Source organism: Macaca fascicularis, chromosome 1 (assembly GCF_037993035.2).
Source record: "Macaca fascicularis isolate 582-1 chromosome 1, T2T-MFA8v1.1".
NCBI classification, from domain to species: Eukaryota; Metazoa; Chordata; class Mammalia; order Primates; family Cercopithecidae; genus Macaca; species Macaca fascicularis.
In genome coordinates, this window is record NC_088375.1 from 40346763 (window position 1) to 40364969 (window position 18207).

Sequence of the window (18207 nt, forward strand, 5' to 3'; positions counted from 1 at the left end):
AAAGTGCTGGGATTATAAGTATGAGACACTGCACCCAACCTAGAATTGATTTTTAAATTTTGTGTCTTTTATCACAACTTAGAAATGTTTTATGTAAGCATGTATATAAGATTAATTTCTACAGACTCCAATTTAAGATAATGGGCATGGACTAAATTATCTCTGTGATCCTCTGCCTCTAACTTAATGAGAGATGAATCCCATTTACGTACACGTTTAACAGTTTTCAGCATATATTTCTGCTGTTAGTGATATGAAACCTCCATGATACTGAATGAACATACCACCTTCCCACTGGCTCGAAATGAAGTCATTGCAGAAATGGCTGTATTCCTACAGAAAGGAAGAAATGGAATAGCCTTTTAACCTTGCCTTTAAATACCTCCTCTGGGGCTGAATATTCTCTGCTATGAAATCAGAATCATCCTAGACACGGTCAAATCACAACCAACCTCTCAGTAACATGACAAGACTTTGATATCAATGACCTATGTTAAAAAGATCACCATAAGTCCCTTTAGGTAGATTAAATATATTGCTATAGAACTTAATAAGTGAGATTAATAAGGTGTCAGTTAACTGCTAAAACCAGCACAAACCAGGATAGTGCAGCCCTTCTGCATGCCTCTAAACTCTAAGCGATGCAGCAGTGTTTTTTTCTTTTGCAGGCTGGATCAGGTGGTAATTCACGTAGGAGCACTGAGCTTGAAGGAGTCACAGGAACTGGTATGTATGCAGCTCCATCTGGGAGAGACCACTCAAGGGGCCTCAATTTTTATGCTGCAGTTAAAATCAGTACTATATTTGCTATGTAGTGGATGGTGTGCCTGAAAAGATAAGGTGTGGGATCTCAGGGGCTCACTGCCTAGAAGCAGGCATTGAGCCATGAAGAAAGGATTATAGCTCTAGGTGATGATGACTATAGAATAGGAGATGGAGGCACCTTCCTCCAAGGAGAGTAAGGATGGATGCAGCTGTAGCTGAGTTTGCAGGTAAGGAGCAGAACTGAGGCAATTTCAATTTTCTCTGTGAAGTAGAAGGCAGTGCCATCTGCAGGGCACAGATGGACAAAGTATAAAGACTTGAAGAATGGCAAATGTGAATTCTGCCTTGGAGAAAGGGGGAGGGAGCTAAAACACAAAAGGATTGCTTGGTGGTACTGAAGACCAACTTAGGTTGTAAGTTATAAATTTGTCATACCACCCTTCAGCACAGTTGTGGAATTTTTTTTTCTGGGTACACTCTTTAGCCAGAATATAGGAACAAGAACACAGACAATTGGATTGCTCCAGCTTTAGGGATTAGCAGGTTAGGTGGAGCAGAAGCAAGACAGGAAGGGGTTAAATTTCCTGGCAGAAAAGCAGGTGGTATGGTGATTCTGAGGCCTGGGTGAATTGGTTAAGAAAAGAAGGCACACACTTTGGGAGGCCGAGGCAGGCGGATCACGAGGTCAGGAGTTTGAGACCAGCCTGACCAACATGGTGAAACCTTGTCTCTACTAAAAATACAAAAAGTAGCCGGGCATGGTGGTGGGCACCTATAATCCCAGCTACTCAGGAGGCTGAGGCAGGAGAATTGCTTGAACCCAGGAGGCGGAGGTTGCAGTGAGCTGAGATCGTGCCACTGTACTCCAGTCTGGGCAACAGAGCGAGACTCCATCTCAAAAAAAAAAAAAAAAAAGCACAAAGATGTTCAAAATTGTTTATCAGAAGGCCCTGTACCTGGACTGCTACAAATTGACCAAGTTTCCAGAACTTAGATATGTGACTTTTTCTGGCCCAGCTTCTTCGTAATGGGTTTTGCTTGTTTTGGCTATTTGGATTTAAAAATGGGATGTATAATGTATTTGCAAAAAATTTCAATTTAGTGCTTTAGGCAAGATGCAAAGGAAGATCTATCATTAGCCATGATAAGTGTGGAATCAGAATTTAGAGACTTGAATTATTCCTCTTACATTTTATTTGTTTCTCTTACAAAAGGTTTTTCAACTAAGGCAGTATGGTGTAGGGTATATTTTTCCTTTTTTTTCTCTTTTCAATTGCTTCTTTTCCAATGTATAATACAAATTTTAAAATACTATCATGTAATGATATGAATGACAGTATCATCCATTGGGCTGAACACCCAAATAGTATAGAAGTAATCTTGGAATTAATAATCCTCTGGAATAGGGATAATCTGCTGGTACAGGGGTAGTCTTGCCAAAGAGACAGTAACATTGGCATCTTCTTAGCCATAACTCTTTATTGGATGATGCTTGAATGGACACTGCCATCAACTCTCTTAGGTGTTTCCTCTTTCCTTGCTTTCAGCTAAGGTTACTCTTCTGCTCTTTTTCTAAACAGAGTACTAATCAAATGATTTAAATATATCACATTCTGATCCTGTGTTAATGAAATTATTCCCAGTGCCTTAATTTGGCTATATCCCAGTCTTCTCCTTTTAACTATTCTAGTTTACTTCTGCAGAAAGATAATCACATCTATTAGATATAGATATTACAAGTCAAAGTCTCAGAAGGAAGCCCTTTTCCCTTTTTAGAGAGTAGGGCATGTTCCGAAACAATCAACAAGCGTCTGCTGGTTCCTTGCTATGTGCCAGGCACCATGATTGACCTGGACTCAAGGGTAAGCAAGATCTGAGCCCTGCCCTGAGGGACTTACACTCTAGTTGGAGGACAGTCACCATACACAACTGCCTTACAACCTGGTAGGTTTAGGTATTTTACTTGAAATAGATACATAGTGTTATAAGGGTCCAGCAAGAGGAAATGTTACTTTTTTCTGGAGGAATTTGAGAAAATATCAGAAATATGGGGCAAAGTATCTTCTGTGATATATATAATCTTTTCCTTTTCAGCATGTCTCAACTGCATTCCCAATCTAATATACATTTTTAAATTGGACAGAAAAGACAGTATCAGCAATGGGCTAAACAGAAGAGAAATTACATCAGCAGATATCTCGAGTAACAGTTACAACTTATCAAAACGACCTACTTATGTCTCCTTAGCAAGGTTTTTTTGTGCTGACAAAATATGAAGTATAAGATTAAGTGCACAGCTCACCGTCATCAAGGAGCTCTACTTTGCGACCTGGGATTTTCCTGGCAATGACATTCATTAAATTTGGTTAATTTTCCCACTCTCCAGTGGTACATCAGTTGGCAAATTTGAAGAGCTTGTTACTGATCTTAGTATCTAAGCTATAGATGACTGTAGTAAATCACTTGTTCCAATATGGTCTTCTTTCTTCCTTTAAAGGCCCAACATGCAGCAGAAATAGGAGCTGATGGCATCGCTGTCATTGCACCGTTCTTCCTCAAGCCATGGACCAAAGGTAAGTAGATAGGCCTGAATGCATGGCACCTCACATGGTCCACTTCTTACCTCCATTCAAAATGGTTATATTTAGTTTGTGAGAGTAAAGCACTATAGATTGGAGGCTTAAAGGTGCAAAGGTACAGTGGTTCTCTGAAATATTTGCTCTCCCTGGATCCATAAAAGGGACTGCATTAAAGTACTTCAGTTCTTTTGCCCAGTAATTGATCTGATTGGGTCATCTGCTGAGCCTCTGTTGATGGGTAGATGCCTATGTTTGGGTCAAGTGTCTGCTCCTGGACCAGTGAGTTGTATAGGGTGTCAGTCACATGGCAAAGCATGGGACCATTTTTCTTAGAAGAATATAAGTGATGGGAATTTTGAGACTACACATCCTATTCAAGGTTGAGTGAATGATGAATTTTAAGAGATTTCACAGAAATATTCATTGCCTTCCAAAATACAAAAGTATTGCTTTCTCTTTCTCTACTGTCTTCTCTGTGGAAACTATTTATGGTGTCTAAGTATACCAAGTCTTTTTAATCCTTTTTGATTAGCAAAAAAAGAAGTATAAATTTTAGAAGGATAAAAACACTATTCACCTACATGATTAAATAAATCCATAATTAAATGCATAATAGGTCTAAATCGTCATGAAATATCACCTATTATTGATACATAGAAAATAATTCATGTAAGCAATTTAATATTTATAAATTGCTAGTTTAAAATGAACATTTTTAAAGTTTTTAAAATTTTTTAAATTGTTCTTTAGAGATGAGGTCTTGCTCTATTGCCCAGGCTGGAGTACAGTGGCATGATCATAGCTCACTGCAGCCTCGAACTCCTGGGCTCAAGCAACCCTCCTCCATTGGCCTCCCAAGTAGCTGGAACTTACAGGCACATACCACCATGCCAAGCTAATTTTAAAAATAATTTTTGTAGGGACGAGATGTTGGTATGTTGCCTAAGATGATCTTGAATTCTTGGCCTTGATCCTCCTGCCTCAGCCTCCCAAAGTGCTGGGATTAGGCATGAGCCACTGTGTCCAGCCCAACATTTAAAAATTTTTTCACATGGCTTTACAAATTTTTACATGAATATATTTCCTAAAAGGAAAAATAATGTATACATAATAATTTGTCAGAAATATTATCATAGACTGAATACACATCATAACAGTATTCAGATGACCTATATAAAATTCTCCTGTTACCCAGTGGCATCCAAAGCATGAGGAGTGCTGCTGGACTTACCATCTGCAGTAGCGTTGCAGGCAAAGCTCACATGAGATGATGCAGGAAATGCCACTTCCTCAGCAAACCAGAGTGTGCTCTCTTTTGATGTATCTGGATTTCTCCCCAAAGGGAAAAATACCAAATTTTGCTGGAATTCTTGCAAAATATGCCACTATTCTTGCAAAATGTGCCACTACTCCTATAACTTCCCTCTTGAAGCAGATATTGTTTATCTTTTTGTTACAGGGTTTTCTCAATTAAAATCTTATTATTGTCCTATAGTAGTCTCTGTTGTTTACTGTCCACACTTAGCCTTTTTGGGGTAAGAAGACAAGAGTCTCATGTGATGGACTTATGTTTGTCATCATCATCTCTTAATATATGGGAAGGTTTTCATCAATTTTGTAATAGAGTTTAGTATGGTAGGAGAATAATCATCTTATTTTGGGCTTTCTACAGAAGGAAAATAAAACTTGAAGGAAGTGAGTTGCAAAAACATTGCAGTAGCAGTAGCAGGGATGGTAAGAGTGGTTGAGAATTTGAGGCTTCTGAGAAACATGGTTGTGTTTCATCAGATGATTTGTTTTTTTTACCAGGGAAAGCCACTGTTTACACCTGTTCTCACTATGACTGTTCCTGCTGTTCTTTCAGATATCCTGATTAATTTCCTAAAGGAAGTGGCTGCTGCCGCCCCTGCCCTGCCATTTTATTACTATCACATTCCTGCCTTGACAGGGGTAAAGAGTAAGTACTGCTTCTTTTGATATTTCTTTCCTTCCAACTCTCACATTTTACCCTATTATGCTAAGAAACTCCACTCCATCCCACCCTACCCCATGCCACAAAAGCACACCACCACTGACTGGGCAGTACCAGTTGCTTCTAAATGTCCCTCTGAAGTCCCAGCCCTTATCAATCATTCACACTGCTGTATAATGGAAGTTGTTAGGTATGAAAGGAAATCTGATCTCTGGGCACTTGTAGCACATACCTTTCGTCTTTACCACACACACTCCTTCTTCTTATTGAGAAGACGTGAGTCTGTAAGCCTCACTAGGAGAGGAGTGTGTCTACCTTGAACCTATTGTATTCTTAGTGCCTATAGCACATAGGAAAGTCCTCTGATCTCTTCTGACTTCTCTTCTAGCTTTTCTTTTGTTATTACTGTATTTCTCCAGAAAGAAGAGTTTTACAATTAGCTGAAATTTCTTAGATTATTTTTAAAATCCCACTCTTTTCTAAATTCCATTAGAGGAAAAATGGAGGCTGTACTTTATAAACATTCTGAAGGGAAAAAAAAGAAAAAAAACTGCTTTTCCTATTCTCTACTCTCATACTTAGCACTCAACACAAAACATTTTACCTCTGGCCACCAAAATGTGTGTGGGCATTTCTCCCCACCAACAACCAATTCTTCATCAGAGACGAACTGGGTGTCCTCTAATTGGATTCAGTTCTGACACTGGCTACTGGAGTCAGCATTGAATCCCACAGGTTAAGGGCTTAGTCCCACAGGACTGCCCCTACTTCAATGCCAGTCTCAAGTCCCAGGTTGTGGCCTGTACTTCCTACCAGCTGGCTATAAATCAGGGTTCCAATTACCTCCTCCTTGGGTTCAATTAATGTGCTATAGCAGTTCGCAGAACTCAAAGAAACACTTTACTTACTATTGCCCATTTATTACAAAGGAAACAGATAAAACAACCAGAAGAAGAGATGCATAGGGTAAGATATGTGTGAAGGGGCATGGAGTTTCATGCCCTCTCTGAACAAGCCATCCTCCAGGCACCTTCATGTGTTCAGCAACACAGAGTCCCTGTCCTTTTGAGTTTTTATGGGGGCTTCATTATGTAGGCATGATTGAGTACATCATTGGCCATGGGTGATTGACTCAATCTTTAGCCCCTCTCTCCTCCCCAGAGGCCAAGCATATGACTGAAAGTTCCAACCCTCTTAAGTACATGGTTGGTTTCCCTGGCAACCAGCCCTCATCCTGAGGCTATCTAAGAGATCTAGTCATCAGTAAACTTTGTAGCATACAGAAATATACATATCACTTTGGAGATTCCAAGGGGTTTAGGAGATTTGTGTCAGATGTTCCTATCTCTCAGGAAATTACAAAGGTCTTGGGAGCTCTGTGTCAGGAATAAGGGTCAAAGACCAAGTGTTAGAATAAAATACTCTCCTAGCACCCCTGTCTACAAGGGTTTTAGGTACTTTGTCTCAGGAACCAGGGACTAAGACCAAATATATATTTACACTTCACAAATATCCATCTACTGCCTTCAAGGAATGGGAAGTTTAGGATTATAATTGGACAAGTACATAGGAGCTGCTAGTCAGGGAGAAGTGATTAGGCCTAGTCTGCAGTCAGTTCTGGCTGACAGCAGCTTGTGGCAGCTCACTGCAGATGCGTGGCACTATATGGGATGTTATTTCCTGGAGATGTGCAGATTGATGAGGTGCTTATTATTTTGAGCAGTTCGTGCTGAGGAGTTGTTGGATGGGATTCAGGATAAGATCCCCACCTTCCAAGGGCTGAAATTCAGTGATACAGATCTCTTAGACTTCGGGCAGTGTGTTGATCAGAATCGCCAGCAACAATTTGCTTTCCTTTTTGGGGTAGATGAGGTAAGTCACCCCCTAGCATGTTGCAGCAGGTCAGTTCCCTCCAAAACAATTTGTGTAGCTATTTATATAGTAGCATCTCTTTCTCTTTTTTATAAAAGTGAATATTCTTTGTTTCTGATTAGCAACTGCTGAGTGCTCTGGTGATGGGAGCAACTGGAGCAGTGGGCAGGTAAGCATGACTCATTTTTCCCAATGATTATAAAGTCCCCCATAAAGGCATTCATCACCAAAGTAGCTGTATTTCTTTTTTTCTTTTTTTTTTTTCTTTTTTTTTTTTTTGTTGTTGTTGTTGAGACAGAATCTTGCTCTGCTGCTCAGGCTGGAGTGCAGTGGTGCAATCTCGGCTCACTGCAAGCTCCACCTCCCGAGTTCATGCCATTCTTCTGCCTCAGCCTCCCCAGTTGCTGGGACTACAGGCGCCCACCACCATGCCCGGCTAATTTTTTGTATTTTTTTAGTAGAGACTGGGTTTCACCGCGTTAGCCAGGATGGTCTCGATCTCCTGACCTTGTGATCCACCCACCTCGGCCTCCCAAAGTGCTGGGGTTACAGGCATGAGCCACCGCACCCGGCCCAAGTAGCTGTATTTCTTACATGTGTATCCTTTCTAATAGAAGTTTCCTTTCTTTTCCACATTCTTCCAGTGAAAGGGAATGAAATAGTGCTTAGTTGTTTGTTAGAAATTCAGTCATTGGGCTGGGCATGGTGGCTCACACCTGTAATCCCAGCACTTTGGGAGGCCAAGGTAGGCGGATCACTTGAGGTCAAGAGTTTGAAACCAGCCTGGCCAACATGGTGAAACCCCCCCTCTACTAAAAATTTTAAAAAATGGGCCGGATGCAGTGACTCATGCCTGTAATCCCAACACTTTGGGAGGCTGAGGCAGGTGGATCACGAGGTCATCAGTTTGAGACCAGCCTGGTGAAACCCTGTCTCTAGTAAAAATACAAAAATTAGCTGCCTGTAATCCCAGCTACTTGGGAGACTGAGGCGGGAGAATTGCTTGAAACTGGAAGGCGGAGGTTGCAGTGAGCCGAGATCGCACCACTGCACTCTAGCCTGGGCAACAAGAGTGAAACTCTGTCTTAAAAAAAAAAAAAAAAAAAAAAGAAGCCAGACGTGGTGGCAGGCACCTGTGATCCCAGCTACTTGGGAGCTGAGGCATGAGAATCACTTGAACCCAGGAGACAGAGGTTGCAGTGAGCTGAGATTGAGCCACTGCACTCCAGCCTGGGTGACAGAGCAAGACTCCATCTCAAAAAAAAGAAAAAGGATAAAAAAGAAATTCAGTCATTGTTTAGAAGCATCTGTTGCAGTTAGAGGTGAGACACATGAACACATGAATTGAGCACATGCACAGGGCCTAGACCTTAGCGGGAACTGACGCTTAGTGCTATAGACCCTGGTGACCAGGATCTCAAGGATGGACTCACACTTTGTGAGTTCTATCTTTGTCAGAAATTATTTGGTTGCAAGTAACAGAAACCCACTTAAACTACCTTATGTACAAGAAGACACGTTATTATAAAATTCTGGGAAACCACATAGAGCCCAAGAGGAGGATGTAAAACCAGGCCTCAGAGAAGATGAAAGCCAAGAACTACAGAATCTCAACCGCCAAGGCAGATTATCTTCCATATGTGGTTTTTTGGAGAGACTCACCGCTACATCTTTGTGCACATCTCTTTATTTCTCTTCTCTCTCTCTGATCCAAATGGGCTTTCTCTGCTTCAGCATGCACATAGCCAATCATGGCTGCCCAAGCGTGGCATTTTGGGACATCATTAGATAGCACTGCCTGGGCAAGTGTCCATGTCAGGTCCAACCAGAATCATGTGGCCCAATGCCTACTTAGCAAAAGACAGGCAATTCAATTAGCACGTCCACTGCACATGTTAACTTAATTCATTAGAATATGCTTCCAAGCAGATTGAACTAAATGTTTGCATTAACTGAAAGATACCAGGGGAGCAAAATAACATTTATAACATGTCTTGGTGAGCCTGGCTGTGAGGAAGAGTGACTGAGTTGAATAATATAAATGGCTTGTTCACCAAGCCAAGATGGCCTATGACAGCCATTGTAACTACAGGGCTATTTCTACTGAGGAAATTTGAATGTTGTATTTGCTGACCACGTATGTTAATTCATTCTCACATTGCTATAAAGAAATAACTGAGAAATGCGTAAGAAAAGAGGTTTAATTGGCTCACAGTTCTGCAGGCTGTGCAGGAAGCATGGTAACGTGTCCTTGGTTTCTGAAGGAAACTTTCAATCATGGCGGAAGGCTAAGCAGGCACATCTTACGTGGCCAGAGCAGGAAGTGAGGTGGCACACACTTTTAAATAACTGGATCTCACGAGAACTCACTATCGCGACAATGGCACAAAGGGGGATATGTTAAACCATGAGAAACTGCCCCTGTGATCCAGTCACCTCCCACCAGGCCCCACCTCTAGCACTGGGGATTACATTTCAACCTGAGATTTGGGCAGGGACACAGATCCAAACTATATTACCATTAAACCTTTTTCCGCCTGGAAATTCTTACTTTTTTGGCTCCTGCTTTTTGGCCTCCATACTAAGCATTTTAATTCTGTCAACATAATCTATAAGGCAAGTACATTTGGTTAAACTTCATTTCTCCCTAGCTATAATCACCTTTCTGTCTAACCAAGGATAAACCTAAGACCACTGGGATTCAAATTTTAGTATTCTGAAGCTCCTCAGACATTGTTCTTCCTTACTGTATTACCAGAAGATAACCTGAGCTTCACATTCCTGGAATTCCTTGCTGTTGACCCCGGTTCTATATATATAAGTCCAACAACATTTCTGTTATTGGTACATCAAGATAAATACATTTCCTGATACCAACTTACTATGGGAGAAGCCATTTGAATTTAAAGAACTTGGGGAAATGTCCTTATTATGAGTTTCTATAACCTTTTACCTTGCCGGTTTCTCTAAGAATTCAGCAATTTATTTAAGATATTTATAGGTAGAGTTGGAGAGTTTTATAAGTCCACAAAAATATTTTGTCAGATCAAATAACTATTCTCACCTTCATTTTTGTTGAATTGTTATAGAAGACAACACGAAGCAATGGAAAATTTTCGTGGAAACTCTGAAGCCATTCTTTAATCAAAATAAAAACCAGGCCTACCTTGCAGGGTTTTACAAGGATTAGACATGATTTATGTCAAGCCTATAATATAATAGGCATTTAGTAAATGATCCCTCATTTTATTATCATTATTATTAATATTACTATCTAGAAACTAGTTTTTAAGTAATACACACATTAGCAAGGAATATGGGTAATTTGTTAGGATTTGCCCCTGTTTTCATGGTGCTCCATCCACCCAGTGTTTCAGCATAAGGCTTTTAGGACTCACCTCAGATGCTACATTTTATCCACAGTTCTTGTCTAGCATTGCACCTGTGTGTACCCTAGGGCAAGAGCTGGCCTCAGTCGCTTGCTAGCAAATATACTTCCATTTTTTTCCTTTATCTTTCCACTTTTCTTCCTTTATCCCCTTTTGTCTCAATCCCTTCTCTGCAGTACTGCTTAGTATTGCTGGAAAACTCAGAACTGAAGACAGTCTGATCCCCTAATAGATTAGGACCCAAAAACAGACTTTAGGAGGACTAGGTGTATTTTTTCCCTTTTAAACAGCAGAGGGATTTGAAGATCTGGACCTTTCCTGTTGAGTTATTGAACCTACAGTATTTGTTATTGTCTTGCCAGTACCTATAACTACCTGGGAAAAAAGACAAACCAGATGTTGGAGGCTTTTGAACGAAAGGACCTCTCTTTAGCCCTGAACTATCAGGTAAACGTTTTCTTCCCTTCCCATAAATCACAGCCTTTTTTCTTCCCCACTTGAGGATTCTTTTTCTTCTCTCTACCATGCCTGCCCTCATTCAAATTGCCCAGCTGCCTCTTTCTTTACCTTTCTTCTGTTTTGTACTTTTTCTTGTCTAAAACCAAAGAAAGCTGTCCCCATTTTCTGTGTTCCCGACATGTCTAATCAGGACAGGACCCATACAGGGATGACTCCTCTCTTCCTCCTAGAAAGGATCTTATTTTTACTCTATCTTCAAAGTACTTTTGTGACTATAATATAATGGCCATAGATTTCTGGGAAAATGACCACAGGCTGTCCCCTTGAGGACATCACACCAGAGTTATCACAGAATATGAGGAAGCTATGAAGATGGTAACCTAAAATGGGGAAGGCTTCATTCAAAGTCAGGGCAGGTCAGTCTTGTTCACCCTGGAAATGTGCTGAGAACTAGAAACATCCACCAGGAAAGAAATAAGAGCCTAGTGGGTGATCCAAAGTAGATACAGGATTTGAAACAGGAAGAAAAAACCAGCAGAAGCTGATATGTTGCTGGGAAGACTCCAGAGGACATAGTGGCTGCTGTGAATGTTCCATGGAGGACAGCCTAGCCATCCAGGGAAAGAAGAGCCTCAGTTGAAGGGTGGAACAGTCTCAACAACTGGTTCTTTTTTATTTAGAGATAGGGTTTTGCTCTGTTGCCCAGGCTGGAGCTCAGTGATGTGATCATAGCTCACTGCAGCCTTGAATCCTCCTGGGCTCAAGCAGTCTTCCCACCTCAGCCTCCTGAGTAGCTGGGACTACAGGCATGCGCCACCATGCCCAGCTAACATCTGGTTCTAACACATGGTTCTAAAGTGTAAATGGAATGAAGTGGCAGAAAGTAGGGTTGACATGAGAGCAAGACTTTTGGGGTCTGAGAGGCATGAGGATTTTCAGGATAGTATAAGTGGTTGAGAGGTGTATCCCAAGAAAAAAAGTGAGAATGGAAAGACGTGACTGAAGCAAGTGGTTGGTCCTAATAAAGCTTGGCTGTGGGATCTTTCTGAACAGGACAGGCTGCCATCAGGGTATTCAGAGATTACAGATCAGAAGAACAAAGCATCCTGGGGGTTAAAGGGAGTGACCTGCAGCCCCAACCCAGAGAGAACATGAAGAAGCAGAATCCAGAGTGGTTAATTATTCCCTACCCATAGGCCTCAAAGTTGAGCCATCATAAATCTACTTCTTCCTTAAAGTTTAAATACTATATGTAATATTCGCCTTTGTCTATCCTCAGACCAGCTGAAACTAAGAACAGGAACAAGGTAGGGATCTAGGAAGCTATGCCAAATCAACTAAACATTGACAAGACTTTGGTTTAGATAAGGGTAAGAAGAATGAATTGTGCATACTCTGCCGTCTCCTTGCACTGATGGTTCCCGCCACCCTGCCCAGTTTCCTAGAAAAGTTATTTCTGAAAATTCTAACCTGTTCTGAGCAGAACAGGGAAATCACAGATAGAGTAGACTGAAGCAGCTATAATGTTGACCCTTCCATTCAATGGCTTCTCTTACTGGTTGATCCAGTCTCCATCTTTTTTTCCCTCTTAGTCCCACTCTAAATAAAACAACCCATTGTAAACGATGTTGGTAAGGAACTTAGTTTATCACATTCTCTGTTTCTTCTTAAGAAGGCACGTGTGAGTGAGTCTTATTTACTCAGTACATAATTTCAGTGAAGGTGGTTTCTGCTCTTAAAGAGCTTTTAGTCAAGTGAAGAAGCAGACGAAAAGTTAGGGCTAAATTGATCTCATTCACTTTAATGTACTTAAGTGCCTTCTGTTCTATTTACATGAGTGAAATTACAACAACCTGCACCTCCATTTCACGCCAATTCTTATGCTTATCAATTTTAGAAAACAGCATTTATGGAAGTTGAGGATCTAGAAATTGATTCCCATAAATCTTAGCCTTGGCCACGTGCTCCTTAGGCATCCTGGAAGGTACCCCAGAGCTATATGTACCCGAGTTTAAAAACCACTGCACTAACTGATAAGTTTACCTATGTAAGCCAGATGGATAAGGGGTGTGATTCCCATCTTTACTCTCTTGTAGAATTCCATCATTGAAGCTTCTTTTCTGCACAGGCCCATTCTGTAAAGCCTACATGTATGAAAAGATCTTACCTTAGCCTGGATGGATCCCAGTCATCTTCACTTGGCTATTTTTCTCCACTCTGACAGACCTTTAGTAAATGAAGGTGTGCAGACTTTTTAGGGTTTCTGTAATTTGACTTCTACATTATTTACATTGTTTACACAGTTCAATAATACTAACTATAGATATGTTTGTTCTTTTCTAGTTTTGTATCCAGAGATTTATCAACTTTGTGGTCAAACTAGGTAAGTGCCACATGTCTCCTGCTTTGTTTGCTGCTGGAGACTGTAAAGAAAATGGAATACCGTCACTTTCTCTGAGGGTTCAACAAGAACACCTTTTAATGGTCTGCTGTAAGCAGAGTTCTGTTTCCCTTATTAACCCTCAGGGCCAACCATATAAAACTGTGAAGTAAACCTAGTTGGAAAATCTTTGGCAGCCTTCTCCATTTTAGCACATACTTACCCCATTTTCCATTCTTTCTCTCCTAAAGCGTCAGCACTCCCTCCCTTTACTTGCCTCTGCTTATTAAAATTCTACTACTGCATTGAGGTTGATTTCAGCCTAAGTGCTTGGAGGAAGGCAGTCTAAATACAGATCTTACTAAATTGTGAATGATTGACAGCTCTCCCAAGAGTATTTACAATTTAAACAGAGTTTATTAACACAAGTAAGCTTAAATGGATAGAGGTTTGGATAATATGACAAAATTGGGAAGCAGTGGTGGGGAGAAATACAGTGAATTTGAGTAGAGAAACCTCTCCAGAGTGTCTTAAATCTCCCATAACAAATGACAAATGCCACCATCCACTCTTCTTCTGCAAGAGATTGGCCCTTGGGCCAATTGAATCTGCGTTAATGCAGGAAAATTTTTAAGTTTATTTTTGGCAGGCCTCCCTGCTCTGTGTCAGAGTTCTGCATAATCCTGGCAACTTCTCCCTCACCCCCAAGCACCTCTTGTGTGTTATGCCCCTCATTCTTGTAGGGTTCTCAACCCGCTCTCTTACTCCCTCAATGGCGTTCTGTTTGTTTTTCCACTTTCATGATTTTTGCACATTTGTGTGCCTCCAGTGCTATGAACTACCTGTTGTTCCCTTGTTCTAAGCAATGTTTTCACAAAATTGTGGGTTTGGTGTGATAATTATTATGTTCCTAAAGTACATTAAAATAGGTATTGAACTATTAAAATTTTAGACAAACTAAAAGATTGATGTGTGCAGTAGTCCCCACTTATCTCAGGGGGTATGTTCCAAGATGACCAGTGGATGCCTGAAATTGCGGATAGTACGAAACCCTACATATACTATGTTTTTTCCTGTACATACATACCTATGGTGAAGTTTAATTTATAAATTAGGCATAGTAAGAGATAAACAGTAACTAATAATAAAATAGAACAATTATAACAATATACTGCAATAAAAGTTATATGACTGTGGTCAGTCTCTCTGTCTCTCAAAATATCTTATTATTTTTGGACTGCAGTTGACCACAGGTAACTGAAACCATGGAAAGTGAAACTGCAGACAAGGGAGGCCTACTGTATATTCAATCATGCTAATATTTTCCTTCCCAATGCTCAGTTTTTACTGTAACTAAGTTAACTTAGCAAAAGAAAGTTAGTTCTTATATCTTGAATCTGAAAGCAATAGCCAGCTAAGAAAACAAATTACAGACATTTTAGAAGATGGGGATTGGGGATTATGATGGATAATTATTAATTATGCTTTTTACATATTAACAGTGTACCTGCTCTTCCATCTGCCTCTCCAGTCTGAAGGCTTTGTCTTTCTTTAGTTCTGAAAAACTTCTCTGTTATCCGTAAAGAATGTTTTGACTGCATTTACTCAAATCTGTCATTCTGAAAGTCTATTAGTTGTATTTTGGATTTTCTCAATCTGTATCTCAATTTAAAAAAAAAGATTTAACATATCTTTCTATGCTGTATTCTGGATTATTTCCTTAGCTCCACCTTGAAAATTGCTAATTCATTAGCTATGTTTTTACTGTTTGATTTCCCTAAATATATATTTTTTTCAATATTTCTTGTTGATTGTTTTATACTCTACCATTCTTCTCATAGCCTATGACTTCTATTCCTCCTTTTATCTCCGAGAAGTCTCTTTCAGAATTTTCTGTCATCTACTCTTAGGATGTAAGTTTTGTCATTTTTGAATGTGCTAGTTCTCATGCTGCTGCTTATCCTCATGCACTTTGTAATTTTTAGCTTTTCAGCTCATCTTCAGAGACCATTGTTTTCTGGGTAACCCACTGAACATTAGGTTGTAAGGTACCCTATCAAGTGGGTTTACATTTGCTTCTGCTAGGACACTGTAGTTCCACCAGTTCTAACCAGTCTTTGGGTTAATTTCTTAGTATAGTACCTATACTAAGTGTGTAACGTACATTGGCTCAGGCTTGAGATTTCTTTCATGAGATCATTTCCATCCACAAGCCTAGTAGAAGTCAAGCTTTCTTCACTATCCCCAGACCAGTGGGCTGGGTTTTTTCTATTGCTTTTCATAGAAGGCTGACTACCGGTTTTACATAGGGAGTTTAATTCCAGCTTCTCACCATGCACAGATCTAAGGCTTCATTTTCCATTCCCATCCCAGCCGTATAACACCAGCATGAAAACAGCAGCGTTGAGTCATAAGCTACCTTAAGTACTGCATTTCTCAGGGACTTCCTAAATAAGCTTAAACTAAATTTCATCCTGGCAATAAAGTCCTACCTCCTTTGATCAACAATAGTATATTTCTAAATCAGATTATCCTCAAGGGTTGTTTGGCATCAGCTTCTCCTCACCTTTCCGACCTCTTTATTCCTGACACCTTTGGCTTCTCCTTCTTGGGTTTAAGATTAACCCTGAGTTTTCGTTTTCTTTTACTGTGATCAACTTTTAAAATTTTCCAGCGTTTCTATGTGTTTGAAGCAGGAAGAGGGATTTCAAATGATTGCTCATCTGTCATATTGACTAGAAATGTTCCCAACTTTTGTTTTAATCTTACCTTGTTGTAGTAGTTGCTGTTAGCATATGATCTCCTTCTTTGGGATGTTTGTGGAGAGACAGACAGTACCAGTCATGTTTCCTAATTTATTTTTCCTGTCTAGGTTTTGGAGTGTCACAGACCAAAGCCATCATGACTCTGGTCTCTGGGATTCCAATGGGCCCACCCCGGCTTCCACTGCAGAAAGCCTCCAGGGAGTTTACTGATAGTGCTGAAGCTAAACTGAAGAGCCTGGATTTCCTTTCTTTCACTGATTTAAAGGATGGAAGCTTGGAAGCTAGTAGCTAGTGCCTCTCTATCAAATCAGGTTTTGTACCTTGAGACATAATCTACCTTAAATAGTGCATTCTTTTCTCAGGGAATTTTAGATGAACTTGAATAAACTCTCCTAGCAAATGAACTCTCACATCAATCGACAAGCATTGAGGTACCTATTGTGAGCCTTAAAATGTCTTACTTTGTGAAGGGGCAAAAACTCTAGGAGTCACAACTCTAAGTCATTCATTTCACAGATTTTTTTGTGGAGAAATTTCGGTTTATATGGATGAAGTGGAATCAAGAGGAAAATTGTAATTGATTAATTCCATCTGTCTTTAGGAACTCTCATCTCAATTTCTGGTTCCTAATCCTATTTTAAAGTTGTCTAATTTTAAACCACTATAATATGTCTTCATTTTAATAAATATTCATTTGGAATCTAGGAAAACTCTGAGCTACTGCATTTAGACAGGCACTTTAATACCAAACTATAACACGTCTCAACTATATACAACTCGAAATACACCAGCTCATCTGGTTGCTCAGTCTAACTCTAGAATGGATGCTTCTGAATTCATTTCGATGTCACCACTTTCCTCTCTTCAGAAACGTTGGGTCAGGTGATGACTTGTTTCAGTTCCTATAACTCAGTACAGGTCAGCTTTCTCATAACAAAGGAAAAGGTCTTCCCCAAAGATAAATTTAAGTCTCTACTTTTTGCTATACAGAAAACTCAAAGTTTCTAAGAACCAAAGGGCTCTTCCTCTAGGCACCACAATCTTCCCCTTTCTCCACTGAGAAGACTGTCTCTCCCACAGGACCCTGAATTATTGAAATCAAAGGCCGACTTCCTTTCTGCAGTGAGCCCGGAGGCTACTGTTACTATCCTGTCACACTTGCAACCAGTTACTTTTCTTTAGTGATAGAAGATTTGGGGAGGACCCAAAGGACTCACAGCTTTCTCTCCATACCTCCTTTTACTCTTTTCTTTCTGTGTAACATATCAACAACTGTTTAATCTCCCTTCTAGCAAACCTTGATGTAAGCTTTCTGATATCAAAGTATATTGACAGTTAACCCTTACTGATTTTAAACTTGACTATCCAGTCTGTTAATTACCTAAGATTTTGTTTTCATTTCATCTCAAATTGTTTTGATCATTGGCAGAGAAAGAGTATTTGAAATTCATATCAGTTTTGCTCCTTATTTTAATCTCTTTGAATTAAAAATAACACTTTTTCAAAATGCAAATTTGAAATTATAAGTAGACTTCAATTATCTTTGCTAATCCTCTCTTTAATTAGCTAGTTAAAAGTTGTTATATTTATATATCCTCAACTCTCTTTTTGCCTTTTTAGCTGTTAATTTCCTGAAAGAAGAAAATGAGTTTTTGTTAGTTTTTGGTTCTGAGGATATGATACCCTTACTTAATGATACTAAAGCCAAATTTAAATTTTAAAATTAATTCTTGGGTATCCAATAAACAAAGAACTATTTTTCTATTTTTGCTTTTGTGAAGTCAGTGCTTAGAGGATTTTTAAGATGGTTAATGAGCTTTTGTGAACATAAAGAGAGATATGATTTTAAAATGGCCAGGTCTGAGTTTAGCTCTGTTAACATCCAGTAGCTTAGAAATGAATATCATATAGCAGTAGGCTATTAATAGTGCACTTAACAAGTAAAATTTTGGAATACTATTAACTTATTGTTTTGTTTATAATATATTCCTAAATTGTTTTTAACATTAAAACTACAGTAATGGCA

At 39.7% G+C, this 18207-nt stretch overlaps 1 protein-coding gene across 17 annotated transcripts in view; it reads left to right on the forward strand.

Annotated features, from left to right (window-relative positions):
• The window catches only part of NPL (N-acetylneuraminate pyruvate lyase), a 39774-nt gene extending 21567 nt beyond the window's left edge, over positions 1–18207 (forward strand). For 4 of the 17 annotated variants that reach the window (XM_065535201.2, XM_045393685.3, XM_015446656.4 and 1 more), the window contains 8 exons: positions 669–726; positions 3263–3338; positions 5209–5301; positions 7040–7188; positions 7311–7357; positions 10940–11024; positions 13380–13419; positions 16289–18207. In XM_065535201.2, coding sequence (XP_065391273.1) covers positions 669–726; positions 3263–3338; positions 5209–5301; positions 7040–7188; positions 7311–7357; positions 10940–11024; positions 13380–13419; positions 16289–16473 — 733 coding nt within the window. In that variant the 3' untranslated portion in view covers positions 16474–18207. Of the gene's footprint in view, positions 1–668; positions 727–3262; positions 3339–5208; positions 5302–7039; positions 7189–7310; positions 7358–10939; positions 11025–13132; positions 13278–13379; positions 13420–14918; positions 15113–16288 lie in introns of those variants that run through there. The other 13 variants (XR_012430049.1, XR_012430043.1, XR_006698702.3 and 10 more) reach the window with 8 other exon arrangements.